At 41.9% G+C, this 15,274-nt stretch overlaps 1 protein-coding gene across 9 annotated transcripts in view; it reads right to left on the bottom strand.

The window, feature by feature from the left end:
- STIM1 (stromal interaction molecule 1) overlaps positions 1–15,274 on the bottom strand; it is a 106,330-nt gene that overhangs the window by 23,874 nt on the left and 67,182 nt on the right. For all 9 annotated transcript variants that reach the window (XM_062567515.1, XM_062567521.1, XM_062567519.1 and 6 more), the window contains 2 exons: positions 9,075–9,252; positions 2,925–3,102 (listed from right to left, as the gene is read on the bottom strand). In XM_062567515.1, coding sequence (XP_062423499.1) covers positions 2,925–3,102; positions 9,075–9,252 — 356 coding nt within the window. The remainder of the gene's footprint in view (positions 1–2,924; positions 3,103–9,074; positions 9,253–15,274) is intronic.

Here is a 15,274-nt window from a genome sequence, read left to right as displayed (position 1 = left end):
CCCCGTTTTTCTTTCTGTTCTTTATGGCTATGATCTAAAACAACACATAGTGAACAGAAATTATTCTAGTAACTAGATCAGATGCTAAACCAGATCTTTCCTAATCTTCAAAGCATGTTTGCCACAGCTATGTTTATCCCTGCCTTTGCTACAAAGATGCTACAGCCTTCTCATTTTCCAGATTGCACAAATACATGCTTTTAAAAGACCACTCAAACCTGGATCTTTTCCCTTAGTACGTTATTTAACTCAGTCCCTTTTAAATCAAATCTGGCTTAGGCATAGTTTCTGCCATGGCAAAAGCACCAGGTTACACTCAGACACTTTGAAATTTCCTGTTTTCTTGCAATACATTTGTATAATCCATCTTTGAGGTATTCGTGAAGAACCACACAAAAGAGAGAAACTAGTGGTATCAGCGATGTCTGTGATTCAATTTTGTAAACAGCACTGCCCAAATCATTCACAAAGTTACAGATTTGGAATCGCAGTTCTCAGGAAGGCCTGAATTTCCCCTCTGACATCAGCCGCACCAACCTCTCCTCTTACTACACCCGTTATGACAGGCAAGTGTCTGGGATTTAGTAATTGTTAGGATGAGCAAACATGAAATCTGCCACCAGGTATTTAGGGTAGAGGTGTGTTCAAACCATATATGGGAACGGCGTGTTTATGGAATTATGGAAAGGGAAGCAGTGGAGAACAACAGGCAAGGACAAGCGGTTGAAACGAGCCAGCATACAGCAGTGTTCAAAACAAACACTGTCATTTCTGCAGAGGGAAAACACAGACAGAAATTACATAGGAAGTCTATATTCTCCTACAAAGATTTCTAAGATCCCATTTTGACCACTACGAGTAACAAGTGCTCAGAACCTGAAGCACAGGTTGGTGTCATGGTATGGATGGAGTATGACCTGACAAGAAGAGAGGACCGGTATAAACAGTCTAGTACAAAAGAGTCCAATCCCCAGTAATACACTATTTTTTAAAATCTCATAAACTGGACTCCAGTAGGAGATTTCAAACTGTCCAGTATCTTTTTAGCAGTAAGTCTCAACAGATGCAAGAGAAGTTCTTATTTTATTATTTACTGGGACCCCAGAACATCTTAGAGTCTGATGAGTTTTACAGTCAGTGGGAGTGACTGGTTAATTATATCCGTGGTCTAAAGTTCATTGGAATGGTGATTGTGTTATAACCACACAGTGTGGGTCAGGTGGATAAAACCAATACTCACCCTTTCAATGCATCCCTCACGAAGGCCTCTAAGAGACAACAGAGTGGTTAAGTCATCGCTGGCTTTTCAGATACAATAAAGGTAAAAGGGAGGAGAAAAGTGAAATGGATGAGACTCTACCTTCTCTGAAAGCCAGTAGCATGGCAGGGGCACGGACTCAGAGCTACAGGAGAAAGGCTACATATCCTTATTTAATGGCCCACAATACAAAATGATTGAATTTCTTTTTATGTGAATACAGATGTCCAAATGCACGTTCTGAAATGGAGCTCAACGAGTTTATGAACAAGTCTGTATGACAAGTTAGGAGGAATGATCTTGGATCAAGAAAGCAAAGCTTGCAAAAGGAGTCTGTGGATGTCTGGTTTGTTGGTATTCCACGCAGGAAGGAAAGAGGAAAGGAATTTGGTTGTTTGTTGACTATCCATATATTCTAGGCTACATTGCCCCGTAGTTCACTGGTTACCTGAGGGCCAGGACAGATATTTCTCCCCTTCTCAATGGAAACCCTAGAGTCTTGTTTCATTTGCTTCCTCATCCTCCATGGTATCATAAAAGACTGGACACAGGCAAGTGGGAGGATATGTTGATGGCCTAAGAATATCCAAGGTACATGCTTGGCTCAGGCAATTCTGGCTTGCACAATTTCAGTTTAAACTGATCTATAAATTAAAGTCAGACAACAATTTTCCCTCAGGTAGAATAGGAAGGAGCAATTGGAATTTTTTTGGACTTCCTTTGTAGGTCTGAGGAAAATACAGTTTTGAGGTAAAATTCCTAGATGCTTTTATTTTGTCCTCTGCTACTGCAGGTGCCATTAGCAATATTCTTCACTTTTGTTATTTCTCTACGGTACGTTAGCTTTTGTGCCTTTAATTATAGATCTCAGAGTTTTTAGGTGTAGGATTGGAAACTCTTTTTTTGGCCTCTAATAAGTTATTTTATGATACCACACAAATGTTCTATATATCCTTCTGGACCAAACACAGGTTTCATTGCTGCCTGCAACAACATCATACAGATATTTATATACATTTTTTCCAGGCCTACGTTTCAATGTGGAACTTCGGGTCTTATGGCTAATGTTTTGGGGATTTGCATATGAACTCTAACCTTGCTATACAGACTCTAATCTGGTGCTTAATTTCCTTGGAAGTAACAGGCGTGTGGCTAAGCTCACAGCTGAGCTCATACACCTCTGAGCCACAGTAAAACATGGTAAGAACAACCAAACTTATTCTAGATCACTCCTAAAAACACGAATAGATACAAGAGGGGAAGAAAAAAAAAAAGAAAGAGGGAGCTTATGGTTTGAACTCGGGGTGGAAAGATGCCAGAAGGGTGCAGGTACAGCGAAGTTCAGTACTTCTCCCTCTGCGGGGTAAGCTGAGGCGACGCGAGGTGGCCGCACGCTCGTTCTGGAGACGGCGCCTGTACAGACCCCGCTAACCACGCGCGAGCAGCACGGCTACGCACACATCACGGGGGAAGGGTGGGCGAAGCAGTGGATGAAATACTCGGTCCTTTTTCCCCACAAAGGGCAGTGGGGAGGCACAGGCGGAAGAGCATTATAAAGACAACACCGCTGGGCTGCTCAGAAGGGCGACGCCGAGCGAGCTGCTGCCTACTGCTCTTACTGGCAGGTCTTGCACGCAAGCGCATCCACGGTTGCCTGGACCCTCACCTGCTCCAGTTCTTGCTCAGCGTATTTCTGTCTGCTCAGCTCGTTCTCCGTGCCCTCACGCAGTTCTCGGAGCCGGTGTGCCTCCTGCTTGGCAATGCTGATCTCATCTTGAAGTTTCTTCTCCAGGTGCACCTTTTCCACTTCCACGGAGCGATGTTCCTCTTGAGCCTTCTGCAGTCTGCAACACACAGAGACAGAGCCCAATGTTGTGCTTGTGGGACTACGCTGGACAGGCCTAAAGGAGCTGCAAGGTCCACAGTGCAGCTGTTGACCAGCCACAATCTAGACAACCTCTGCTTTTATTTACTCTGTGCTGATGTCAACAGGGGAGCATATCTGAAAAGTCAAGCAGAAAGTTCACCATGTCTGCGAAGAAATTAAACTGTCAGCTCCAGATACTCAGCCTTATTTATTTTTTTAAAATATCCAATACTTATTTTCTTAATTATCCAAAGTACACAAACCAAGGTTTTCTTAAATAAGCTCCAAACTCTTGTGAATTATCAATACTTTTACAGACATGAAGACCTTCGTCTTTAAAAGTTAAAAAAAAAAAAAAAGAGAGAAAGATATGCCTGAGCAGATATGAATATACAGATAGGATGTCTCTGTGCTCCATTTCCAAGAGTTTTCAAATTTAGAAATGTCATAATCCTGCCTGGAAGTGATTATTTTTCTTTATGACAGGATTAAATCATTACGAATTATGAATAGTAGCAAAAGGTAGTAACAGAAGACTGGTAGCTATTTAGGAAAGTTCAACCATTCAACCTGGAACGGACATAACCTTGCAGTCATGACGTGCTGTTGCAAAGTTTCTACTGTACTTTTATTTTATGGGAGAAAAAAATAAAATAAAACAAAAAATCAGGCCTATATGCTGCCTCTTTTGGACACAGCACTTTGATGTGTCAGCCTTCTAGAAAAAGAAAAATCTGAAGCCTAAATCCGTCAGAGATGTACTAGTATAAACACAATCCTAGCACAATTTCACTGAACTCGGACTAGCACCAGGAATGAACCCAGCCCGCTGCAGACTGGGCTGCCTAAAGGAAAGCGACACTAATTTCGAATGTTACAGAAATCGTCAAATTTAAGAAAAAAAAGATTTGGCAAATATTCAATTAAAATGAAGAAGTTCACTTCATAGTTAAGGTTCTGGGAAATCATGCTGAGTAAGTACTACAAATTCAAAGAAACAGAGTGTTAAAGGGTGTCTTTCCTTGTGAGAACCAGCAGCTGGAAGTCAAATGATTCAAATGAAAAATAACGACTCCTCTTCTTTTTACAACAGCCGCAACAATTAAACCCAGGCTCAAATTTCTGTGGAATATGGGGCAACCACCTTTGCGCATCTTCAAATGAAGACGAGACGCATTTCTAGAACATCTATTTTAGCTATTGGATTGAATACAACAAAGCCGTATGGCGTTTGTTATCAGAAAACAGCTTCAACAGTCTCGGAGTCCCTTCCACCTTTAAAACGTTAACTTCTCTTTCAAAAGACTCTGACACAGTTTGTGACAAATCAACAGCTGTTAGACAGAAACATACTAAGCTTTCTAAAATCATAAAATCTCCCCCCATTCAAGAACTTCAACATCCAAACCAAAGAGCAAAATAATGGAGAGGTGCACAGGAGTGACGAATCAGAGAGAGGACAGCAAGACTTGGCTCTAGGTTTCCTGCACCTGTCTCGTAAATAAGGACAAATACATCTAAGAAGAGAAGACAAAGAAACGAGCATCGGTTCAAGCAAGAATGGCTTGGCAGAGAGGGATCTCTGTGGCATGGAACGAAATGGAAAAGAGCAACCGCGCAGAGAAATCTACCTCTATGTACTTCTGCTTTGAAAAGCATTTGCTTCATGGCTCTAGTTCATTGCAGATCAGATGGACACAAATAAATTGGAAAAAACCCTCAGTCATCACTTACTTCAAAATACGGCACCATATAGCACACATACAGGTACTCGTTTTCAACGCCATGTGTCAAATGAAAGCACTTGCTTTGTTCTTTTATTATATAGGGGATTTAATGAAGCCTACATGTGGAGTATCTATTCTGAATCTCTGCAGGGACAAACTACTGTCTTCTGGGTCAAGAGTGAGGCTACTCTAACAGTGAGCAGAACTGCTAAGTACCCTTGCTATTCAGGATAATTTTTGGCATAGAGATGGAAATTTAAAACAAATCTGGATGGGCTGGGCTCACATCAGCCATGATGTTGGCTCTGTTCTTGGAAAACATTTTATTTTCAATTTACAGCTCTGTTGAGAAACTCAAATGTTTTCATTCCCAATTTAGAAAAAACCTTGCCAAGACATTCCAAGTTTTTAGATAAACCCACGCTCTCTGCCCTGTGTATCATTGCTACAGCTCTTCCATACTAGGGCTGTAAAGAATCCCAAAGTACCAAAATACCTCTGTTTAAAGGGGAAAATCCCCTCTATTGTGATGCATGTGTTACCAGAAGAGGGAAGGAATTTTATCCTTAGGGTTATTTTCAAGTGCACCATAATACTGCATTTCCCTTTACTACCATTCTTACCCTGATAGCACAGCCCGTGTTTCCGTATGTCGGTTCGGGACAGAAGCACATTTGATCTGTGTATTCTCATTCACACCCAGCTGACTCCGCTATGCCAGTTTTATAGGCAGTGAGCTCCACTGAGCGTAACAAAGTGCCCTCAGAGCTGCACTTGTATTAAGGGCAAGGACTCGAGACCCATCCAGAGGCTTCACAATTCAGGAGCAGACCTTCAATACACTTTATCAGTAGGATGCACAAAGACATCAACTTTTATTTATTTATTTTGATGGGTCATTTAATTCACTGCAGAGAGTCATCACTGAAGAATGTTCTCAGAAAGTATTTTGAAGCTGAACTAGAAATGGCTTTCCAAATCAATCCTTCCTTCTCAAATCTTCAAGACCTTATCAAAGCTGTTAGCATTGCTAGCAGCTGGTAGGCAACTGGGAAAGGCATCACATGCCTTCTTCTGGAGAGCTGTTCGGCACTGAATTTTAATGAGATATAAAAGGAGTTTATCACATGTTCTGGAAAGAAGCTTCTAGAAAAGAGGTTTCAGAGCGGAACTACAGAATGACTTCTACACAAGTCCGTAAGCAGGCTTTTATCCATGGTTTTTGCTGTTCCCACAGCTGCTGAGCAGTAGAGCTGAACCTCACAGGGAGGCAAGGATGAAGAAGTGAAGGCCTATTTCCCCTGACTGCAGAAGAATTAGACTGATTCTGGGCCAAGAGGCCCCACAGGGAGCCAGGAATTCACTTGCCACTTCTGGAGGTGCCGTTCAGTGCCCTCTGCACAGGACAATCCTCCCAATCCACACGCTGCAGAAACAGCCCAAGTTGCTCTGTTTAAAGGCTCAAGCTATGCCCAGGCTATGCGGTTTGTGTTTCTTCTTATCTGGCCTTACAGCATTAGCTAACTTCCCAGGCACATCTACTTGTTTATGTTGTTCTGTCCTCAGCAACAGAGCCCAAGGTCATTTCCTACACTGAGTAATCACAGCAACAGCCTTCGGGCCTCGAGTAAATTGCTCTTGAACTGAACTCAGCAGTTCCTTCAAATTGTGGACTCAGTTCTTGCATTCCGGAAAAATTATTTCAGGAGATAGAGGTTTGAGAAGGAATTCTTGTTTCTTTCTGGCTGTAGATAAATCTTTTTCTTTGGGATATTTCCAACATGTAATGAAATATTATGCAAGGCTTTGTGAAATGACCTGCTTATTAGAACCGGCTCCTTGGTGGACTTAACAGGAAAGGTAGTTTTTCCTATCTTTATGTCAAAAAGAAAGCAGGTCATGTATCTGTATCATGAACACAGGAACATGCTGCATTTGGCACCACCAACACGGTACATGCTTACTTATTCCTTTCCACGCAGACACTAACTGATGTGATCACACTCAAAGAACTTCTAGACAGAAAAAGGCTTTCAACCAATACCCACGCGTGGGACAACTCTTTGTAGACTTGTTACAGGCCAGCAGGTAAGGAATCAAGCTGCAGCCTTGTGTATACATGGCACTGTTTCCAAAGCCCGAGCTGTTTGTAAAAATCTTCACCACAGATTTACATTCCTAAGGTCTTGGCGTCTGTACAGGCATCTTGCTGTGCTGCCCGTGAGCAGCTAGCACGAATAACTGGGGCCAAGCTCCGCTTTCAGTGAAGTCACTGGGAATGTAGCTGGCAACTTAAGGCAGCCAGATTAAACTTTACCCTTGAAAATTACATTTAAAATAAATAAAAACAGTTAGAGCCCAAGTCTATAACGCTCTGTTGCTTGCTAAATCTACCCTTAGAAAAATATCTTTGCTGAAAGAAAAGGACTGGGCTGTTGTTAACGGTACTGGATGTCATTTCTTTCCTAGAAAAACCCTATGCATATAGAGGGCCTGCTTCTGCAGTCTTCTCTCACGTGAGTAACTTCACTGGAGCCATTGCAATCATTTCTGTGAGTAATGGCCACCTTACCGAGGCTACAATATTTTGCCTAACAGAACAAAGGAAAGATCTCTGCAGCAAACAAGTGCCCAGATTTTAGCTATTCATGATTAATACTCAAAATTATTTCTTTTTTAATTCTTTCTAGCAAACACTCCTGGATTTAGGTATCATTGAGCAGGCAGGGAAGCATGGACTTTCACATATACTTCAGAGAAGAATTCAAGGGAGGGGTGTGTAATTCCTCTCCTAAGTTGCTTCTACCTTATCAGTGCGCTTCTTCCCTGTTAAAAGATAGAATAAAACAACCTGATCCGCCTGAACGGTGAGTCTAAGTGAGCTGGATTACTTCACATTCTTTTAAAAGGCTCTCTCTTCCCCCCCCCCCTTTTTTTCTAGGTGCAGATTTACATTATAATTTTAAAAGAGGGGGGGAAAAAAGAATCCTGCTATACTTCCAGTGTCAGCTGTACGAGGAGTAGAAACTGCTGTTCATTTCCCTGCTACTGTACAAGTGTGCTAAGTAAATAGGAAATTCTGATTTGAAATAAGACAATACACTCAAAATGGAGAGCAGCAAGTCACTGTCAAACCCAGAAGGAGCATTCAAGTCAATATTGCTCAGCTGAATGCTGTAATTCTTAAAGCACAGAAGCTCCAGTCAGTACACGAAGGAGAAAAAGCTTTCACATGTCAAAGACAGCAACTGAGTGAAATTTCTTAGAACCAGTAATGAAAATCAGAGTGCAATGAAAACTAAATAAACACAAACAAAAAGACATAAAAACAATGCAGAAAGGAAAAGAAACTGCACGTTAACCATCTCTGAGCAAGCATGGAAAGCCATGCTCCATCACACCATACTGTGCACATTACTCAAGTCCATCTCAGTGAGGGAAACGCTAGCGGCAGATCATAGAATAATAGAATCAGTGAGGTTGGAAGGGACCTCCGGAGATCATCTAGGCCAACCTCCCCGCTCAGCAGGGTCACCTACAGCATGGTAGACACGGTTGCATCCAGGCGGGCCTTGAAGATCTCCAGAGAAGGAGACTCCACCACCTCTCTGGACAACCTGCTCCAGTGCCCCGTCACTCTCACAGGGAAGAAATTCCCCCTCACATTCCGGTGGAACTTCCTGTGCTTGTCTGTGCCCATTGCCTCTTGTCCTGTTACACAGGGACAACTGAAAAGAGTTTGTCCCCGTCCCCTTCACACCCTCCCTTCAGGTACTTGTACACATTGATAAGACCCCCCCTCAGTCTTCTCTTCCGCAGGCTGAAGAGGCCCAGCTCTCCCAGCCAATGCTGTCACATTGCTGAAGGGGCCTTACTGCCAGCAAGTTTCAGGAATCTAGCAATGCAAGGGAGCTTCACGTGGCACACCTCAGGAACAGATGACTAGGACATCACCTCCGAAAAGCAGGTAAAGTGAGCGAGCACAGGTCACTTTGTAAGCTGTTAACTGAACTCATTCATAAGCCAGAAGGCTTGGCTAGCAGGTTTGCTACAGTTGCTCAGAAAGGTGATGACTACAGTATACACCACCAGAAGTTGACTACGACACATGGAACATGACAGCTACGAAGAAATCCTTCTTTCTTGAAACCTATATGAAAAATAACCCTTCAGGAGACATCAATAGTTCCATGCTCAGCTTCGACAGACACCTAAAACTTACCTTTCTTGAAGGTCATGGAGAGACTGCTCAGCTCTGTGAAGCCCCTCAAGGTCTTTCATCATCTTCTTCATGTGCTCCTTTGAATAGCGATTCTGGATATAGGCAAACCAGCAACCACCCACTCCAATGACAATGGACACCACCAGCATGAAGTCTTTGAGATGGTTATGACGAGTCACTGGAAAAGAGTCACAGTCATTATTTAATTCACAAAGAGAAACATGATGATTAACTCTGCAATTTTTCTCCTGTACCACAGCTAGAAGTGGGAATTTAAGATAGTGTGAGGAAGAATTATGACCCAGGTTTTACAACAAATGGAAAAGAGCTACATCAATATTTGTTAATAAAAGAAACTTGAGAACATTTATTCAATTTGAACAGGGGAAAGTAAAACAGATGTCTAAAAGAAATAGGAAACCCAAAATCTTTGAGATATAGCTTGTCTGGCAATATAGCTGCTTGAGATATGCAGTGCATGAGAAATTCCACATATGAACCCCCAAAACAGTTGTGTTCTTTTAGGACAATACAGATAACATTCAGTACAGAGATGTAACAGCTTAGAAGAACATAATTTTTGTTGAGGAAATCTGACCATGATCGGAGAGATCAGACAAATCAAATGACCAACCGTTTTTAGGACATGTTGCAAACCTTTCCATCAGAATTTCAACTTCATGTTGAAAGCTGCCTTTTTCAAGGGATTAGCAACACATAGTTACTTTTAAAAAACAGTGGATGCATGGGAGAGAATGAAAGTAATTAAGTGTGTTTTTTTAAGTGCTGAACAAAAACCAAAAACACCTTTCAAGCTCTTTTTATTCCCACATGAGAGATGTGGGAAAGCTCTGCATAACTCACTAGGAAATTTCCTACGGCCATGCCACTGACTTCATGAGGAAGTCAACCAAAAGCAGTACAAAGCATTAAAAGCATTTAACTAACAGCAGATTGTAATGAACTCTTTTCCAGCTTTCAAATTGGGGTCAGTCTGTATTGTGCACGTGAACAAGAGGCATATGAACAGCCGTGTAAGGCCAGACCTTGCTTTTGGTGTATGGCTTTATGAACACTCTAGAAAGATTTAACACAGAGAAGTCCCTTAAAATCTAACCAAAACTTTGTATGTGTCATCAGAGCATAAACCTCAAGCATTTCGTCTTGTCTACAAGACGAGACAAGAACCCACAATGACGTGAGTTCATCAAGGTTCCTCCTCAGGAATGCACACGCTACCTTGCAGCTACTGGTATGGATCCTGAGCTGTGCATGATCACACCTGCCTGAGACCAATCTTGCAGTTGTTTGCACTTCTCAAATCACTGTTTTTTTTTTTTTTTTTATAGTACTAATGTTCTTTACTCTAGGCATGTCTTTTCATCTCAAGCTTTACAGGCAGCAGTGGAAGGCATGCAATTAGCAGCAATACAGGGCTTCCTTAGCTCTGTGCCCAAGATTAGAAACACCAGTGATCCCCCACAGCTGCTCAGCGTAGAGAAAAAGCTCGCTTAGAAGTCACTTAAGTCACTCTAAAGCTCACTTCAGTCAGAGAGGCCTTTACAGCAGGCTTCACAGGAATGCTGGGACAGAGGCACGAGCAGGCGGACAAGTGTTTACATGAGAGAAACACAGCACCAGGTCCCGCAGCCCCACCAACCATCCCGCTCCCACCCCGAGAGAAGACTGCAGCGAGTGAGACCCAGGGAACAGTTTAGGCTCGTAGCTGAAGAAGAATCAAAACAAACAAACAAATAACCCCAAAACATTACAGACAACCAAAAAAGCTCTTTGCCTGACCTAAAGTAGCAGGAATTTTTTAAGTCAAGGAAGTGTATGTAACCCTCCTACCCTGGCAAGAGACGACGAGAGAGCAGAGCAGTTTCAAGGCACCTGGAGCAGCCAGATGATTCCTAGAAGCAGAAATTACTGCGAGGAGCCACAGAGCTATGAGCAGGCTGCAGCCAAGGAAAGACTCTTTCTTAGAGGAATTACCACTCAGTTTTGTAACGCAATCTCACAGGTTTTCCGAGAGGAGTCAGAAATGGTATTTTTCTCTGAACCTGTGCAACATCCCTCTGCTGTCCTGCACCCAGTGCAATGGAAAACGCAACGCAGCGTTTGCAACATGAGCTGCACCCAAAGCAGCACTGACTTCTGCAGACAAAATGCTTTATTCACGTGTGGACTCACTGTGAGATTTTTACAGTAAATCCTATTCTGCTGAAGGGCAAATTGGCTCACTGTAGCCCAGCAGGTAGAAACAGGATTTTACTGTAATTAATTACTTTTTCCCAACAGTCAGTTTTACCAAATAAGCATAATTTCTTTCTTAGGAACAATTTGATCCTAGGAAGTCACAGTGATGATGAGAGTTTAAAACGGACTGTAATCATATGGTGTTGTTTTCCAAAATGATTTGGGGTTAGAGATGTGGGAAAACAAATAACCAAATATTTTAAAGTTGACAAAAGAACTTGTACATCCTTTTTCGTCCAGGACTTTTAAAGTACCCTCCAAGAGGAATTAAATGCTGTAACCGCATGAAGGCAAACAAATATTACATGCCTTTTACAGCTGAGTAAACTGAAGTACACGGTGAATGAAGTTGTCCAAGGTCGACCTGTTCAGGGACCGGATCTCCTCCCTCCTCCCCCCCAACAAGGGCACAGGCATCTTTCATCTTTTACGCAGAAGGTGAAGCAAACCTTCCCACTGGAGAAGCTATTGTCTGACAGTGATGGCAGAGCCAGCACTTCTGTCTTCTGCTTCCAGCTCTTTTATCTGCTCTTTGATTTATGTGCGTATGCTTTAAACGCTGCAAGACGGCAACACTGTCTCTGTGCAGAGCGTACAGACGTCAACTCCCACTGCAGTCCGATCACGAAGGCAGAATTAGCGTGGTATCTGGAGTGACCACTGCAAAGCTGAGTAAATTCCACACTGAAAGATTTAAATTTGCATTTCTGTTCTGATCCCTTTCTTTCTATGAATTTAAGTACAGATCTCAGATGAGATTACATATTGGACTATGCACAAAATCCCACCTGGGCTGTAAAGTTTTAACACCTCTCATTTTTGGGCACTGTCAGTGGACTTAGGAACATTTACGAGAACCACTACGATGCTATGCTTGCCAGACAATTTCCTGTATATTCTCGTGAAGCTGACTCCATCCTAGGCAAATGCTTCAGGTCTTTGCTTGCAGTGATGACGTGCCCTAGACTTGCACATTGTCTCCTTTCTCATGAACGGAAGAGGAGCAAGACGATGGCCGTGGGGCTCTCTCTGCATGCTGTTCTATCTTGAAGTTGTTTTTAAAAAAGTTGCTGATCATACTAAATTTGAAATGGATCTCTAACAATAAGAAATTTAATTTGAAGTGATGTCACCACTTTCCCCAGTGTTTCAATTTAGATTGAAGAGCCCCACAGGGCCTCAAGTTCATCTTTGCTACATTAAAACACAGTTAACAGCATGACTTTTGAAAAGCAAACAATGCCGCTCCCCTCAAAATGAGGGACAATATTTAAGGGTTATGCTAATACATTAAGATATTTTCTTTTTGCAATGCTTAGGTCTAAACATCAACTTTGCACAATGCAAGAGAAGGGCATTCTAACTAGCTTTCTTTCATTTGGTCATAAATCTTTTCATTTGAAATTTCCTTGTATCATATTACAGTGCTGGTTGAGGCTCTGAAAGATCACATGTGAAGTACGGTGTACAACAGTAAAATACCCACATAGGCAGTGAAAAGTGCAAGAACCACATGCAAGACACAATGAGTCTTTCAAACAGAAAGGATTAACAGATACAAGCACTCTGTTCCCCAACACCAGATAAATATATTAATTTAAAACCCAGACAGGTATCTTACTCCCAAATACAGTATTTGTGTTCTTTATTTTGAGGGATCCAAGATGTAAAATATGAAGGATATATAGAAAGGCATAAGAATGCATTCCCTTTTCTGCAGGAAACTCAAGAATCAAGTAAATTTGAGAGAGAAGCTGAGATTTTGTCTCACAAGAATATCTAAAGATATTTTGTTGGCCGTTGAGAAATATTTAGTGTTAGGTCTCCTCATCAAACATTTAAGAAAAAGACAGAAAACTTCTATCATTTAGAGGGATGAGGAATTTCACAGCTGAGGCAGGAAAAAATTATTCCATTTAAAATTTCTTTATGCCTTAATGAAATCAAGAACAGCTACACAAGTCATTTGCTTTAACTCACACCCAAATGATTCGCAATGAATCTCTACTTTGGTTCAAGACATAAGATCCAAAAACTATAGATGGGGGGGGAGGGGAGAAAGAAAGGAAAAAAACAACTCTATTCCGGGTACACAAAACATGACAAACTGATGAAGTGGAAAATGTGGAAGTGAAGGATGGTGACTGGCTTTAATTGGGAGAAAAACAGAAATGTATTTGATACCATCCAGTATTTGGAGAGGGTTGCCAGAAATTGGTATGTTTTTACATTCTCACATATGTCCAAGGAATAACATACGTGGGATTCCCTAGCAAAGAAAGAGTATCAGAGGGAACTGTAAGAATACCTCTAGCAAACAAAGATAGGCTAGATCAACATTCCTAATCCTTTTTTCTTTAATAGCCTTTCATATAACTGATGCATGGATTCATCAAGAATTCAGCTACAAACCACAGACAGACAATTCTGAGGCAATTAAGAAAAATGCAAATATATGAGCACAGGAAAAAGAGGTTAAAATTAAGCATTCATAGTTGAAGACCCCAGATGAAGCATTGCATAAAGGCAAGTGCAGCTCAATCTAACAAATGCATCATCACATACTATGCTGGCACATATAAATTGGGAAGATGTACACAAGCCTGCAAAATACAGCAGAGTAAATCATATATTTATGAGTAGGCAGAGCAGCATGAACGGCAGCATCAAGTGGGAAACCTGCAAGATATTCAAGCACAGTGAAGGCTCACAGACGGCTTGGAGCCAAGAAGAGAGAACTTCATCTCTAAAGAATAAAGAATAAAGTACAGTCTTAGAAGACAGAATTCCAGATTAGCTCCTCTCCAGGCAGTCTGGAATACAAGTGAAAGGCTGAGATGATGACATACAGCTAGATTCATTAGGTAGAGAGAGAAACCTAGCTGTGTAACAACAGAAAGGGTATTCAACCTGCTATTGGGAAAAAACCTTGTAGTGGATCTTTGGTTTGCATTTTTGTTTTGTTTTCCTAAGCAAAGAACCGCTGACATTTGCCATAATTGGAAAAAAAGATGAAGCTATTTAAGCAGATTTTCCGACGAGAGCAGATGACAAATGCATATGCTCTGACTCCTGCAACTGCACCATAAAGGATGCATTAAATAGGCTTAATTACTAGCGGCATCTACTACTTCATGTGTCAAAGTGCTAGTTCGTCTCTGGTTGCAGTGTCGCAGTGTATGCTACGACTTTTCCCTCCCAGTAGTCACAGTTTCCCTTGGGTTTCTCTGTAACTCTCATTCTTCTGCAAGTTCAATTAGACTAGACATGCATTAGTATGATGGGGACATCCTCATTACATGAAAAATGATTTCCGGAGCTACACAAATGGCTTGTTGACATCTGTGGCTGGTAAGAATTATTCTAGTTGATAAAAAGCCAGAAATGAGGAATATACATAAGCCAGGACAAGAAGCAGATGTAAGAAAATAACTGTATCCTAGGTTTGCAGAAATATGCTGACGCTACACAATGGACATTCTGTATATAAAAATCAAAGTTGTGTAGAGAAGATAGGCTGTCTGAAGAACAAAGGATAAAAAGCCATGAACATGACACAAACGTCAAATCTCCAGTGAGGTTAGCTTTTTTTTATAGCCCCAGGTTAGGAGCAAGATGGAAGGCTGCACTGTACCCGAAAGGTAGCATGTACCTTGCTGTTATTGTCTCTGGTGTCCCTGGCAGGGACAGAGGAGACATCAGAAACACTCCGAGTACAGCGAGGTGGATTGAGAACTGGCTGAAAGGCAGAGCTCAGAGGGTCGTCATCAGTGGCACTGAGACTAGCTGGAGGCCTGTGGCTAGTGGCGTCCCTCAGGGCTCAGTGCTGGGTCCCATCCTGTTCAACTTCTTCATCAGTGAGCTGGATGAGGGGACAGAGTGCCTCCTCAGCAAGTTTGCTGGTGATCCCAAGCTGGGAGGAGTGGCTGACACACCTGAGG

Source organism: Rhea pennata, chromosome 1, assembly GCF_028389875.1.
Source record: "Rhea pennata isolate bPtePen1 chromosome 1, bPtePen1.pri, whole genome shotgun sequence".
Lineage (NCBI taxonomy): Eukaryota > Metazoa > Chordata > Aves > Rheiformes > Rheidae > Rhea > Rhea pennata.
This window is presented reverse-complemented; position numbering and strand designations above follow the sequence as displayed.